The sequence below is a fragment of the Lycium ferocissimum genome, chromosome 8 (genome assembly GCF_029784015.1).
Source record: "Lycium ferocissimum isolate CSIRO_LF1 chromosome 8, AGI_CSIRO_Lferr_CH_V1, whole genome shotgun sequence".
Classification (NCBI taxonomy): domain Eukaryota; kingdom Viridiplantae; phylum Streptophyta; class Magnoliopsida; order Solanales; family Solanaceae; genus Lycium; species Lycium ferocissimum.
In genome coordinates this window covers 45,396,862-45,413,320 of record NC_081349.1, presented here as the reverse complement: position 1 = coordinate 45,413,320, position 16,459 = coordinate 45,396,862, and the positions used below count along the sequence as shown (strand labels likewise).

Here is a 16,459-nt window from a genome sequence, read left to right as displayed (position 1 = left end):
GTTTGGTTTTTTTCATAGTCGATGGACAACATGTGAATATTCCCGTATCGCTTCGTGCCTGAGGGATTCAGATTAGCCGAAAGATGGTTATCAGTTCAATAACGTAAGGTGTTCCTGCTTTTTCAGATATTTATCGTTGTTTCTTCTTTGATAAGTCCATTTAACGTAACTTGATTTAGTTTAGTTTTTTTTTTCTCATTTTATCGTTGTTTCTTCTTTGATAAGTCCATTTAACGTAACTTGATTTAGTTTAGTTTTTTTCTCATTTTATCGTTGTTTCTTCTGTGATAAGTCCATATGACGTAACTTGATTTAGTTTAGTTTTTTTTTCCTCATTTTATCGTTATTTCTTCTTTGATAAGTCCATTTAACCTAACTTGATTTAGTTTAGTTTTTTTCTCTCCCTCATTTTATCGTTGTTTCTTCTTTGATAAGTCCATTTAACGCAACTTGATTTAGTTTAGTTTTTTTCGTCATTTTATCGCTGTTTTTGGTTTGATAAGCCCTATTAATGTAGCTTGATTCGGTTTAGTTTTTTTTTTTCTTCTCATTATATTGTTGTTTCTTATTTGATAAGTCCATCTAACCTAACTTGATTTGGTTTAGTTTTTTCTCATTTTATCATTGTTTCGTATTTGATGATCTAATTTTATTCTCTATCTTACCTTCTTAAGAATAATTTTATTTTACATCTTGCTTTTCTTGATGTGATACTATATAAAGACAAAATACAACACAATTGATTGAAATGTTACATTTATTACAAAGAGTCAAAATGCCTCTCTACTTTGAAAAAATGACTAAAAATATCTTCTGTTATAAATTTGGGTAAAAAATACCCTTCCGTCATTAAAGTTTTCAAATATATCGCTATCTTAACAGAACTACCCAACATAACCCGATTTCATTTTTAAACCCGCTCCATTTAAACCCAACCCAACTACATAAAAAACTCATATGTGACCAACTTGTTCCCGAGTCGTACATCTGGAGCCACTAGGCACAGGAGGGGGTAAACCATATGGGTTTTTTATTTAGTTGGATCGGATTTAAAAATAAAATCGGATTATTTTGAGAATTTCCATTAAAACAAAAATATATTTAAAAAATTTAATAACGGAAGGGATATTTTTAACCCAAATTTATAATGTAATATATTTTTAACCTTTTTCCCAAAATAGAAGAATATTTTTGACCATTTTGCCTTTATTAAAAATAATACAATATGATACGATACAGTATAATAAGTATGAAACAATTGACAGATGGGACTTGAAAAGTTGAGAAAGCGTTAATTGCCTAGAGCTTTGGTACTTAGAGAAGAAACGGGAAAAAAGGAAAAGTAGGAAAGGTTCCACCGAGACTTGAACTCGGGTTACTGGATTCAGAGTCCAATGTCCTGACCACTAGACCATGGAACCATGTTTGTTCTATTATTTGACAGAAACATATTTAATATATTTCAAGTGCTTATTCGTGTCTTAACATATATTCATCGAAAATCTAAATTTGATTGGTTCAAATTTTGACACTCTTAGTGATCGTTTGGTACGTAGACAGAATTATCCCAGTATTATAATTATGGAATTAATTTATCCCATCTCTTGGGACTAACTTATCCCATCTAGGAGATGGAATAAAATAATTCCAGGATTAATAGGATAAAATGGGATATCCTATCTTAAAGTTTCGGATGCACTTTATACTTTCTTTGGTACAAGATATAAATTTACCCAAGATAAATTTATACCTTCTATCAAACATGGCACAAAATTAATCCCACAGTTAGTGCTGGGATATCCCAGCTAATACCGTATACCAAACGACCCCTTAGTACTAAACTTACTATATTTTATGAATATAAATATACATTTTGTCGAAAATATTAGGTTCGAAAGAACTTATCGACGAAGAACTACATACACACTAATGTTAAGGACTAGGCAAAAACAACGGCATGCAGATACATGAGGTCATTAGGGTGTTCAAGGAAAACCCGATTACTTTATCCGGTTCACCTCACTTGTCATATTTATATTTTGTACACCCCTTAAAAAAATATTAATTAAAAAGATAATTTGAGTTAAATATTTTTATTTATTTTTAATCTCAATTTAATATACGAAAAAGGGCCAAAAATACCCCTAAAACGTATGAAAAATGACTCATAAATACTCTCTATCCGCTTATTAATCTAAAAATACCTCCAACATATTTTCTTGGCTCAAAAAAAGTCTCAAACTAACACCCTAAACTTTATTGTTCACCTCAACTTATGACTTTTGAGTGTTTTTAATTTATAAAACACTGGCCTTATAAGCATTTTCAGTGTCTACGAAACACATAATTAGCTCATTTTCTTTTGGTTAATCTATATCAAACCATTATTCATCTTTCTAGTTTAACACCAAATCATACTGAATCAATTTCTTAAACCAAATTAATTTGAATTTTTGATTCATTTTTCAGTTTGTCTTGAACTTCCCCTCTCTCTTTACTTATTTCCAACAGCATCTCCTCTCAAAGTGTCACTACGTCCACAGAATCAGGTTAAATCTTCTCTTCTTTTTTTATTTTTTTTATTTATGCTTCCTACATTAATCTCACAATCCGTTCAGTTGTTATTCTCATAATTAAATAATATCCCATTTGTAGTTAAACTTAACAGATTTTTTCACTTGCGCTGTTACTTTTAAGGTTTAGGACCAAAATAATCACTTTTTTTTAATCATTAAGGACTATTTCTGTTATAGGACTAAAATGATCGGTTTTTCTATAAACTGAGAACTAATTCGGTTAGGTGATATATATGAATGGATTAAAATAGTTCAATCCTCATACATTAAGGATGATTTTCTCTCTGGTTCAGTATTACTGAAGTACATTTATCAAGGTGTTTGTGAATATGCCTCAGTGAAAGTTGATAACTTTATGTCAAAAATTGACTTCGCTCCTTAATTAGTTGTTATTCTCAAAATTAACAAAGCCCCATTTCTTGTTAAACTTAACGGATATTTTTACCTGCGCTGTTACTTTTAAGGTTTATGACTAAAATGATCACTTTTTTTCATACATTAAGGACTATTTCGGTTGCGTGTCATATATGAAGAGGACTAAAATATCACTTTTTCCATAAATTAAGGATTATTTTGGTTACATGTCATATATGAAGAGGACTAAAATAGTCAAATCCCCATACATTAAGGATCATCTTTGTTCAGTATTACTGAAGTAGAGTAATGAAGGTGTTTGTGAATATGCCTCAATGAATGCTATGTCAAAAAGTTACTTTGCTCCTTATGATTTTGTCTTGTTGCAGTTAAAGGTTTTAGTTGGAGCAGTTGAATAGTGATGTTTCTTCGCCGAGCTGTATCAACAACATTACCTTTATCAAGAAGGTTATTCAGTAATAATGGTAGTCATGATATTTCCAAAGCTATTTCAGAGCTCAATCAGGTATAAATACCATAAGCAGTTTGTTAAAGTTTTCTTTCAAGACTCTAACATTTTTCTTTTGAGACTTTAGGCTTAAGTTGAATTATTCCTCCAATTACGTAAATCAATAGTCCAAATGGCACTCAGGGTGTGTTCGGTACAAAGGAAAATGTTTTCTAGGAAAATAAGTGGTTTTTTACTTATTTCTTGTGTTAAGTGCGTAAGCAGAAAATACTATCCTAAAAGCATTTGTATATAATTTAGACAAATACTATGGGGCGGGGTGGGGTGGGTGTTCGGGGTAGGGTAGGGGGTGAAGAAGAGGTGAATTCGAGGGCAGGGAGGAGAAAACCAACGTGGAATGTCACTTGTGGGACTTGTTTTCCCTACTTCCATTAGAGAAGTAATTCGTCATTTTTAAGGATCTTATTTGACCAACCAAACATGAGAAAATTGAACCCAAGCACACCCTCAAAGGTAGGAAATTTCCAATTTTTATAGGAACTTCTGTACCAGAAACAATGGTAGCTCCATTGGGATGTAAGATATATCTATTCTCACCAATGCCCATAGTGTATGAGACAAACGTATGCATTTTGATTGGGGTTGTATTCTATGGTTACGGTTCTACCATATACGTCATCTTCATTCCGTCGAAAATCGATTTTATGATATAGACGCTTATGACCTAGCCTTCTATGCCATGTGGTCCTCACATGAACGTTGAGGTCCATTGAAAGAATAAAGAACCGGTAGTTTCAATATTTGAAGGCTTGAAGTCCTTCTCATAAAGACATTTTTAAATTAAATCAGCTGATTGAGATTTTCTTCTTTTTATTTTTTTAATTAAGTAATCATCCAGAATCTCATCCTCTGTTCAGTGGGGCAACACACTGATTGAATGGGTTGGTGTCGATAGGTACCGAGCTAATTTTTTAAAAGTTCCTTCAAGAATTTTTTTTTTTTTTTAATAAAAGAAATGCCACTTTATGTGGAAGATGCAGAGAAAAGCCAATTACTCTTGTTAGTTTCTATAGTAAAGGTTGAATACATCGGCAGCCCCTTAAACATGCCAAGAACTTCATTTAGACACTCAAACTATGACTTGTACCAATTGAGTACCTAAACACATGATAGAGTGTTCCTATTAAACATTTTCCGCTCATACTTTGGAAAAGTTTCTGCACATGTTCACAAGCGCCCAATACGTAGATATGTTAATCACATTAAATATGCCTCCTCCTTCAATTATACACATTAACATCAATTGGAACATGCATGAGGTTTTACGAGTTAGTGAGGTTAATGCGTATAATTAAAGTAGGTAGCATATTTTAAGTGGTTAATTTATCTACGTAATGCGCACTTGAGAATATGCGCAAAAGCTTTTCAAAATTTTGAGTTAACGATAAGTTGGAGGGCTGGAGACAGACGTTGGAGTCTAAAGGATTTAAATTGAGTAGGACCAAGACAGAATACTTGGAGTGCAGGTTCAGTGGCGTACCGCGTATTTAACGAGGAAGTGAGGCTTGGTACCCAGGCCATTCAAAAGAAAGGAAGTTTCAAGTATCTTGGGTCTATTACTCAGGGAGATGGGGATATCGACGACAATGTTTCACATCGTATTGGTGCAGGGTGGATGAAATGGAAGGCTCGCCCTCCGAGCCGTGTGATAAGAAAGTGCCACCAAAACTTAAAGGCAAGTTCTAAAGTGGTGGTTAGACCGCCTTTATTGTACGGGGGCGAAGTGTTGGCCGGTCAAGAACTTTCACGTTCGAAGATGAAAGTCGCGAAAATGCGAATGCGCGATGGATGTGTGGGCACGCTGGAGGGATAGGATTAGAAATGAAGTTATTCGGGACAAGGTGGGAGCAACCTCGGTTGAGGACAAGGCGGATGCGGGAAGCGAGGCTGAGATGGTTTGGGCATGTGAAGAGGGAGAGGCATAGATGCTTCGATGTGGAGGTGTGAGAGGTTGGCTATGGACGATTTCGGGAGAGGTAAAGGAAAGCGAAAAGTATTGGGAGAGGTGATTAGACGAGATATGGACACGGTTTCAGCTTAACGAGGACATGACCTTAGATAGGAGGTTGTGGAGGACTCAGATTAGGATTGAAGGCTAGGTTGCTTATCCTTTTACCATAGTAGTTGTAGTTTTTCTCATTCGTTTATTGCCATTTGATTTCTGCAATTGATTTCTGCTTATATTTGTTGGGCCTTTGTACTTTGATTATCTTATTTATCTATAGTAGTTAATGCTCCTTTCTTTCCGGACTGTTCTACCATGACTTTCTCGCTTTTGTTATTCCTTGTTTTCATATTGTTTTTGATATGCTTGGCCCTATCTGACCTTTTGTCTTGTTTTCCTCTCTTGGTGCCGAGGGTCTTTCGGAAACAGCCGCCCTACCATTCAAGGTGGGGGTTAGGTCTGCGTACACTCTACCCTCCCCAGTCCCCACATGGTGGGATTCTACTGGGCTTGTTGTTGTTGTTGTTGTTGAGTTGAGAGTGCTTAACAAGAGCACTTTATCATATGTTCAGGTGCTCAACCAAAACATGTCGTGGTTCGAGTGTCTAAATAAATTTTACTGGCAAGTTTAAGGGGCTGTCAATATATTCTGCCTATAAACCATAGAGTTTGTGCATGAACCATTTATGTTAGTTGGTCAGAATGTTTACTTATTTCTCAAACAGAGCTTTGAGAATGACTTAATCTGCAGAGTGTAAAAGATGAGCCTTGAAAGTTACTATTAATACAGAGTTCTTACTAATCAAAAGGGAAAAAGAGGGGGCACAGTCAATACAGGCTCATATTTTGCAAAAGAAGCTAAGTTTCTAATATCACATTCTTATTGATTATCACGCATGACTCACGGGGGAGATATTATTTGCATGATTGAGCTTGAAGCTACTAAATATGGCAGTGGATGCTTGCTGAAGCTTCCTTAAAAATATTGGTCTTCTTCTTACTAGGAAATGGAATCTGTTTTTGGTGAACCTCCTCCATCTAGCCTTTCAGGTTCCATAGACAATCAAAGTATGGCACGAGACTTGAATCTTAGTACTGCAGAAATGGATGGTAAAGAATCTTTCGCTGGATTGACACATATTGGCAGCAAAGGTGAAGCTCAAATGGTGGATGTATCTCTTAAAGATATTAGCAAGAGAGTGGCCATTGCACGTGGCAAGGTTATTTTAGGACGGAAGGTGTTTGATCTTGTTTCAGCCAATCAAATGGGAAAAGGTGATGTCCTGAGTGTGGCAAAATTAGCTGGCATTTGCGGAGCGAAGCAAACAAGCAATCTCATCCCACTATGTCACAACATCAACTTGACGCATGTTCGAGTGGACTTGGCTTTGAACCCTCAAGATTTTAGTGTTGAAATAGAAGGGGAAGCTGCCTCGGATGGAAAAACGGGTGTAGAGATGGAAGCCTTGACAGCTGTGACCGTTGCTGGTCTAACAGTGTATGACATGTGCAAGGCTGCTTCGAAGAATATCCAGATTACAGATATCAGGCTTGAACGTAAAACTGGAGGTAAAAGTGGGGACTGGTCCAGGGGCAAATGATCACAATCTAAAGATGTGATACGGCAAGTGCATTAAGGGCATGCAAGTCAGTGCATATGGAATATGATGTATGCCCCTTCCATCGAATGTTCCTTTCCTATAGAATGTGATAATTCTGCATTATGAAATAAGTAGATAGCTAGCGAAAATGATACTTCTGTAGTTGATTCAAACAGGATGAGTTAAGTGTACGACATTTTTTTGAGAAAGTTTTCCTTGAATTCCTACCTTTTAGCTATTGCACTAATTATTTCGCCATGGTTAATTAGATTTAGTTACAGGAGCATAAAATAACTTCCACTTTGTTAGTTCTTGAACTACAGGAAATACACACCCTGAATACACTAGTAAGTAGTAAATACAGTAAAGAGCCAGCAAAGGAACGGTAACATTGCAACTAAGCCAGAATTTTAAAATAACTTATTTAAAAGAGTTAGAATTTCAAGGTTGATGTAACATTCACCTAATTAAAACAACATAGCCCAGAAGGGCAATGTCTAGGCTTTCCTCAGATTGTGTTGGTAGTACACTTATCTGTGATATCATATCACTCAAGTATTTGAAATTTTGTGTTTTATTGGTGTGTCGATGTATGGCACTTAGCTAGGGTCACTGAAGTACTTGAATAAAGCGATTATGATGCTGAATGAAGAGTTAACGGCAAAGATATGCACACAACCAATTATAGGTCTATCAAATGTGTTTGCTACTATCAACTTTCTTTCTAGGCAATTATAAGAATGAATTCTTGTGCATTTGTTTGCGTGAGAATTTTAATAGCTGTTTATCTTCAAGGAATCAGATGCAGCATTATTCAACCAATCTTTTTCCAAATTGTGTTCCTTCTTTTTCCGGATTCTTTGTCATCTCCTTTCATTCTCGATAGAGTGAAGATGGGATTCCAACTGAACCCGTGCTGCGTTAATCTGCTTACCGTTGAAGGAACTTCTTTTTTTTTTTCTTTTTTTCCAGGAATAGTAGTACTTGATAGCTTAAGAAGCTTGACATTTAGCTAATTTTGTTAACATCTCACGATTTATGCTAGCTCCTATCAGCACAGTGACATTGCTTTATGAACCTTCCTTTCATATATCCTTTGCTTTGATAACTTTTGGTTGATAGGTATAAGATTCATCATCTGTATTTTATGTAGTGTGTAAAAGCTGATGGAAAGAAAAGAAAAAGAAGACATAATCTTGGGAGGATAAGAAGGACTAATGCCCTAGTTTCAAGTTTTGGATGTTATGCTATGTTTCTGTCTTTCTTTAGGATCTTTCTGATGCACAACTATGTTAGTGGAAAGAGCAAAAAAAAAAAAAAAAAAAAAGTATTCCCCTAATAAAATTCTATCTAGAGTGTGTTTAGTATATATGAAAAAACTTTTCATTGATAAAATGTTTTTCCGTTACCTTAAGTTGTTAGAAATATTTATCCATGCCATTAACTTTCAGGAGCTCATAAAAGTGTTGAGTGATTGCTTAGATGTGACATTATTTTCGAGATGATTAGTTAGTTTTTCAAAAGAACTATCATACTTTTGCGTAAATGATTTGATCGATGAATATCAGACTCTCTCTTTAATGTAGAACAGATTACATTAGTTTTCTCTTAAAATATAAAAATTATAAATTTAGGTTGTTATTGGTCATTTAAGAGTGTTTAGTATGCATATATAAGATTTCTCATTCCTTAGTAATTTTAAATGTGCCCCACACACCTGACACTAGTTGTGTGAGGCTTTTTTTTGTGAGACAAAAAGTGAACTCAAAATTTATGAGCCCACAAGTGTAAGATGTGGGTCAACATAGTAAAACTTCTCGTCAGGATGCTGACAACATCAACCAAATAGCCGAATGATGAAACTATATGATGGATACTAAAACAGGAATTGCTTGTTTTCTAATTCTTTTTTGTCATTATTTTCCAATTTGAGTAAGTCCCCTTCTATTTACCCTTGATAGAATTTAATCTTATTTCTCTTTTACGTTTTGACATTCTATAAAAAATAAAAAAGTCAATATTCTTGATTTTAGGATAGAAAAAAGTGTCAGTGGCAGAATTTAAACTAAAAAGTAGAGTGAATCCCACTTTACCCCCTAACATTTAAGAGTTGGGAAACAATACCCCCCTCACATATTGAATGGGAACGGTAACCCCCTATCCAATATTTTCCGGTGAGAATAAGTAATTAATTTCAAAAAAATAATAAAAAGTCACTAAACTAGCCATTGAAACGAGATTTAATTTTTGTTAAATCTTACCTATATTTTTCTCTATATGTCCAAGTTTTGAATCTTTCATGTGTGTGTGTGTGTGTGTGTGTGTGTGTATATATTAACAATTAAAACTTAAAACACAAAATTTGGTGGACTGGAAACAAAACAGAAGATAATTCAATTGCTTATGTAAAATAGTGCTAAGTAGTAATTATTAAATTACTACTTATATATATATATATATATATATATATATTAAATCAAATAATATTTAAAAACAGAAATATCGTTAATTTGAGTATATTATATCGAAAATTAGATGATACTTGACATTTTTTTTATGATACAATGTACTCAAACAAGCGACATCACAATTTAACATAGATTAGTGTCTTTTAATATCGTCCGCTCGCGCGGGCACTAATACTAGACCGTACTATATTTAGATTGTATAATAATTAAGATTTTGGCAATCTCGTGCCCCCCCCCCCCCTCTTTTCCCATAAAAAAAAACGAACGAAATGTAGCTTTCAAGTAGTTGTTATACATTATTTTCAGAAGAATAAGTGAATGGGATAATAATAATAAGAGTTATATATTGTATTTAATTCTAGAAAGAAAAAGAAAAAAAGATCTTTATTAAAAATAAAAAATTCTCACCGGAAAATATTGGATAGGGAGGTTATCGTTCCCATTCAATATATGAGGGGATATTCTTTCCCAACCCTTAAATATTAGGAGGGTAAAATGGGACTCACCCTAAAAAGTATAACTTCGAAAACACTACAAGGTCTACTATCGCGAAAGTCAAGCCTAAGTACATTAATATGGGAAAACATGATAATGGTTTAGAAGGATGGTGTTTTTTGGAGCAAAAAAGACCCCTCAAGTCTTTGAACGAAGAAAAAGGATGACCAGGTCGTTGATAATTAAAGATCAATTAAGTACTTCATCCGTTTACTTTTATTTGTCCACTTTAGACTTTTCACACTATTTAAAAAATAATAAATAGAGTGTATAATTTATCAATGTATCCATATTAATTGATGCATATTTTTATTGGATTTGAAAAATGATTTGAAGTAAGTAATTAATACTATGGGTAAAACGGGAAAACATAAATTGTCTTATCTTGATATGCTAAAAGTGACAAGTAAAAGTGAAAATCTATTTTTAGAATACTAGACAAATAAAAGTGAACGGAGGGAGTAATTTGTAGTTTGGATTACAATTATTAAAAAATTGTGAGTAAACATTAAAACTTCTAAAATTATTAAAAATTCATTATCACTTTTAAATCATTCAAAATTTATTTCCCTCCCATCTTCCTCTTCTTCTTCTTCTTCTTTCCAGGGTGAGATTTGATGAATCCAAAGTTCTGTGCAAACATCCTAAAAAATGTTTCTGTTGAAATTTATTTTCGAAGTGTTTCAAAATTTAATCACACCTTTGGAAAAAACACACAATATATTATGAAAAGTGTTACCCATTCTTTAAAAGATACACCTATTCATTGTGAAAATGAGTCATCCAATCTTAAGGGGTACATCTTTTCTTTGAAAAGGCGTGTTACTTTTTTTTTTTGCTACACTATATATAATAGGAAAATGATTTTTGGGCAGAATGAGACATTTAAAACATTTCACACTGGTATTGTTGCGGGGGGGTTGGGAGGGTATTATGGACGCTTCTCACTTTTTTTGTGCCAATTATATACCCTTCATGTAAAGTAAAATGAAAATTTTGAATTTTATTCTTTCTATATCACTTTATATTTACAATGCAACAAAAGTAGTATAAGTTTCTCTCTCCTCTACACGTATTTAATAAGTTATCTTCCCAACACTTTGACTAGCAAATTTATTTTTTCTTTTATTCATATCTACCCTCTAAAAGTTTTTTTCTTAACTAAGGAGCCGTTTGGACATGGTTTGAAACCACGGTTTCAAACCATGATTTGAAATCATGTTTAGACATGTAATTTGGATATCTTAAGTTGTATTTTTTCTTATAGACATAAAAACCCCACAAGTTGTGAAAACTATCAAAACACTCCCAATTCTTATACAATCTTACTAAAAGAGCAAGTCATAGTTCATAACAAAATTAATACGCTACTAGAACTCTAGAAGGCCTTTCTAAAAAATACAATATCAATTGATTAAACTTTAATTCAATAAAAACGAAAATTTAACATAAATAGTAATATAACTACTCTTTAATATAATCCTCCCACATAGTAGCCATAAATAAAGGTTGGTGGAAGTTAATGAGGTTGGTAAATGGTTGGTGGGAGTAATTGTTAAAAATATTTATTAACTTATGGGTCTTTTTTTATAATATATAAACTTATGGGTCAAGTTTTATATTTAAATTTTTTGAAACCATGAGATGAAATACATGTCCAAACGCTGGTTTCATCTCATGATCTCAAACTGCATGTCCAAATGCCTACTAAAAATATTGACTATCTTATGCGGTAAGTTTTTTCTGAAAGGAGAAAATAATGAAAGGCTAGCTTGATTACTTATACTAAATGTATAAAATAATTTTTACTTGATGCAGAATAAAGAATGTTTTAAAGCATATACACCTTATTAGTAATTTTATTCAAAGAACTGTAAATGTTGAAAATAATGAAAGACTAACTTGATTACGCATTTAGATATATTTTCTATATTTAATAACATGTTATAGTATCCTTTAATGATGTATGTATAAACATATTTAATTTTTTAAAATCGAAAAAATTCATCTAAAAATTATAGAATTAAGAGTTTTTATATTTTTCTCACAATCCATTAATTAATAATTATATTAAATTATAGATTTTTCTAAGAAAAAAAAAAGAAATAAGATTTGGTTTACTACCTATACTATAACAAGAATTATATATGGAGAAATTAATTTTGTGATAAAACTATAGCATAAGATAGTACTATATTTGATTACTTCTGTAGTTAAATTAGCTGAATGCTAACAACAAATTTGACTTGGTTAAATATACACAATCCATGAAAGCGTAATATCACAGGTTAAACTAAAATTTGTAACTATGGTATTAAATATATTTAGAATTGGATAAATTCGTCTAAATTTTTTTAAATTAATCTTTTTTTTTATATATATATTTTCTCACATTCCCTTAAATAATATTTTTTTGTTTTTTTCTAAGAAAATTGAAGAAATAAGATTTGGCTTACTACCTATACTATAGCAAGAGTTATATATGTATAGCTTCGATATGTAGAAAATAATTTTCTGATATAAATATAGCACAAGATGTTATACTTGATTACTTGTATAATTACAATATTTTTGTTCAATGTTAACCAAATATTTGACTTGGTTGATCTGTCGAATGATCATGTGACAGTCAGCTAATTCAACTATAAAAATAGGAAAAACAACAAAGAATTAAGACTATAATAATAATTTTTGTGATAGAACTTCGGCACAACATAATACTTTTGATAACATGTATAATCACATTATTTAGGTTGAATTATAACAAGAAATTCACTACTTACCACATTTACTCACTTATGTAGCTAATTCCTACACACGAACTTGTTGTCGTATACTAGCTTATGTCTCGTGCAAATAATGTAGTTACAATATATTTGCTAAATCATTAATTTTTCATGTCCACTTGTGCAAATCATGCAATGTTCTATGTTGTTGTATATTATCGGTTGATTTAATCATTCTTTATGAACTTAACTTTGTTAGTCTGCACCGTTAATTATGAAGCGGATAACTACGATTTGATTAAACCCACTAGCGAGATGAAGCTATTTCAACCCAGCGGTAACCATACCAACTTTGTGATCACCAGTTCACAGGTTCCAGTCTGGCCTGCGACACAATTTTTTTTTTCCAATTTGAACATACATCGTTAAAGAATAATATAACGAATTAAATGAAGTTTTGTAATTAAGGTTTTAAACATATTTACTTTTCAAATTAGGTAAATTCGTCTAAAAATATGAAATTAATCCTCTTATTTTATTTGTTTTTGAAATTTTTCTCACGTTCCATTAATTAACAATTGTATTAACTTAGGTTCTATCTTAAAGATTTTTTGAAAGAAACAGATTTTGGTTTACTACCTATACACAAGAGTTATATATGTAAAAATAATTTTGTGGTATAACTATAACCTAAGAATGCATATTTGAATATTTGTATAATTACATTATTTTTGTTGAATGATAAAAAATATTTTAACTTGGTTGATCCGTCGAATGCAGTCGTCTGATGGTCAACTAAATTAACTATAGGAATTAGAAAAAATTGAAGAATTAAGACTATAATACTAACTTTTTATGATAGAACTACGACAGAAGATAATACATCTGATAACATACATAATTACACTTTTTTGCTGAATTATAACAACAGATTCACTACTTACCTACATTATTCAATTACGTAACTAACTTCTACACACGAATTTATTATCGTATAGTATCTAATGTCTCGTGCGATCTTGTAGTTATAATAATCGTTAATTTTTTCATATACGTTTGTGTAAATCATCCAATGTCACGTGTTTTTGTATATTATGGGTTGATTTAATCTTTTTTTTTTTTTTTTATAAACTTAACCTTTTTAGTGTGCCCCTCTAATTATTCAAACAGATAAATACAATTTGATTAATCCCACTTGACATATGAAACTATTGGAGTCCAGTGGTAACCAGCCCAACCTTGCAACCGTCGGTTCACGGGTTCGAGTCTAGCCTGCGGCACAATTATTTTTAAACTATTTGAACATATGTCATTAAAGGACAATATAACGGGTTAAATTAAATTTTGTAACTAAAGTTTTAAATATATTTAATTTTAAAATCAGGTAAATTCGTCTAAAAATGTTAAACTAGTCTTTTTTTTTATATATTTTTTTTCTCATATTTTATTACCTAACAATTGTATTAAATGTTAGTTATTCCTTAGAAAATTAAAAAAGAAGAAGAATACATGTTGATCTACTACATACACAAAAAGAGTTATCTATGTAGAAAATATTTTTTTGCTAGAAATATAGCCTAAGATAGTATATTTGAATACTTGTATAATTACATTGTTTTTGTTGAATGCTAACCAAAGTTTTAACTTGATCTTATCTTATGTCAAATGATTTTTTCCCTTTATATAAAGTGACTTTTCACAGTTGAATTTCAATATTTAATAAAAACTCAATAAAGATTGTATTTTAATTAATTTAATATGCATTAAAAATAAAACTCACATAATTAAATTAAAAAAATGATGTAATAATAAGTTGGGTAACATAAAAGAATATACTAATAAAATTGCATAGATATCAATTTACGAGATTATTAAAAGGTAGATAAGATAATGTAGAATAAAAAGGGAATTAATATCGATCATAGATGTAATTTAATGTTAAGAAGAATACAATTTGAATATATGATTTTTAATTAAAAGTATTTTAGTCAATTAACATAATTCTTAATATAAGAAAAACAAAACTTCAAATATGAGATGGTTAATCATTCAATATTTGTGTGTGTGTGTGTTGTATGAGTCAATTATTTACTTTTAAAGTATAACATCATATATTCATAATGTAAGAGAGCTGGTTGTTTTTTAAAATATATAGGAACCTGTATGCAAAATGAGAGTTATAGGTTAATTTTTTACTGATAAAATGTACAGAAGATGATGAGTATGTAAAATGCAGAAGAGTTAGTTTAACTTATATAAGATGTGTATTATATTATTTCATAGTGTAATAAATTAATTATCATAATTCGAATTAGTAAATAAATTTAAAAAATAAAAAATAATTTGATAGTAGTTCAATTTTAATACATTAGTTGTTTAATTAAATTAACTAAAACTAAATTTTAAACATTTCATTAGAAATTCTTATAAGTTAGAATTTTCAATTGACTTTTAATCCTAAGTATTTGTAATTATAAATTTAATTTAGATATAATGTATTGGGAAGATAAAAGGTGAGCATGCTAAGATAGTAATTATTACTTTTTTGGAGGAAAACTTATTGGAGGAAAAAGAAGAGTATTTGGAGCCAAAAACTAATAAGTACAATATAGACTTTTTACATTTTATGCCCATTTTCTGGAGTCCGGATCCTAAATGACCCAAGAAAAATCTAAAGTAACTAACATAACCCATAAAAAAACAAAGTTACCATACTACCTCTAACGCGACTTTTTTGTGCGTTATGTAAAAGTGAGTTACGTTACCGGTTTTTTTTTTTTTTGCAAAAAAATAAAAATAAAAACTAAATACATAGCTCACAATTTTAGTGCGCTATCCAACCAGGCCCAAGTTACTAAAGTTAGGCCGTTTCATGTATACTTACCATTAATCCAAGGGAAAATGACATAGTAATACTTGTTAAGATCCTATATTTACAAGACATAAGGATATTTAACTTACATAAATGAATGCACTTTGGGGGGTTTTCCTTAGGCATAGCTACACTTTTGCTAATTACATTTCGTAGCTACAGTAATGTGTATTCAAATTCGGTTGTATTCCAATTCGGCTGTATTTTGCTGTATTTAATTCGGCTGTATTCATTCGTAACTACTTTTATACTGTATTCAACTTATTGTATTTAAATTCGATTGTATTCAAATAATATAAATGCAAAAAAAATACATGGATATTCAGATTTATTGAAAATTCACTGTTTTTATTTGTATACAAAAAATCTCTTTCAAAATACTGGTGAAAAATACATAAAAGAAACACACTATTTTACACTAAAAAAATAACGAATATACTGAAATACAATAAGATCTGAGATAAAAGAAAAAAAATACACTCACAGATTTGAGATACAAAGAAATAAAATACACGCAGATTTGAGATACAAGAAATAAATACACTCAGATCTTAAAATACACCGCCGGAGTTTCCATCACCAGCAATGCCGCCGTCGTCCAACAAGGATCCAACCAGAAATCATTTCTTTCTATGTATTCAACACAAGAACAAATAAAAGCAACACAATTTTACACTCAGATCTGAGCGGTGGCGGTGGCGGCGGCTTGAGAAAAAGGAACTCATTAATGTATTAGAAGAAGAGATCTGTAGATTGAAATATAAAATATTTTATGGAGTTGAGATCTGAATTGTGTAGTTGAATTGATAGAACTAATTTGATTGTTGTTGTCACGACCCTAATTACCGATCGTGCGGGTACCTACCTTATTATCACTAGTAGGCGAATCCTTA

At 31.3% G+C, this 16,459-nt stretch overlaps 1 protein-coding gene and 1 non-coding gene across 2 annotated transcripts; one reads left to right on the top strand and one right to left on the bottom strand.

The window, feature by feature from the left end:
- Positions 1-1,349: 1,349 nt before the first annotated feature.
- TRNAQ-CUG (transfer RNA glutamine (anticodon CUG)) lies at positions 1,350-1,421 on the bottom strand. Its single transcript has one exon. It is a non-coding gene; the product is annotated as a tRNA-Gln (tRNA).
- A 900-nt stretch (positions 1,422-2,321) lies between these two features.
- LOC132068603 (cyclic pyranopterin monophosphate synthase, mitochondrial) lies at positions 2,322-7,234 on the top strand. Its single transcript, XM_059462238.1, has 3 exons — positions 2,322-2,549; positions 3,320-3,456; positions 6,409-7,234. The coding sequence occupies exons 2-3, from the start codon at positions 3,352-3,354 to the stop codon at positions 7,003-7,005; spliced, it is 702 nt and encodes a 233-aa protein (XP_059318221.1). The 5' UTR covers positions 2,322-2,549; positions 3,320-3,351; the 3' UTR covers positions 7,006-7,234.
- The last annotated feature ends 9,225 nt before the right edge of the window (positions 7,235-16,459 follow it).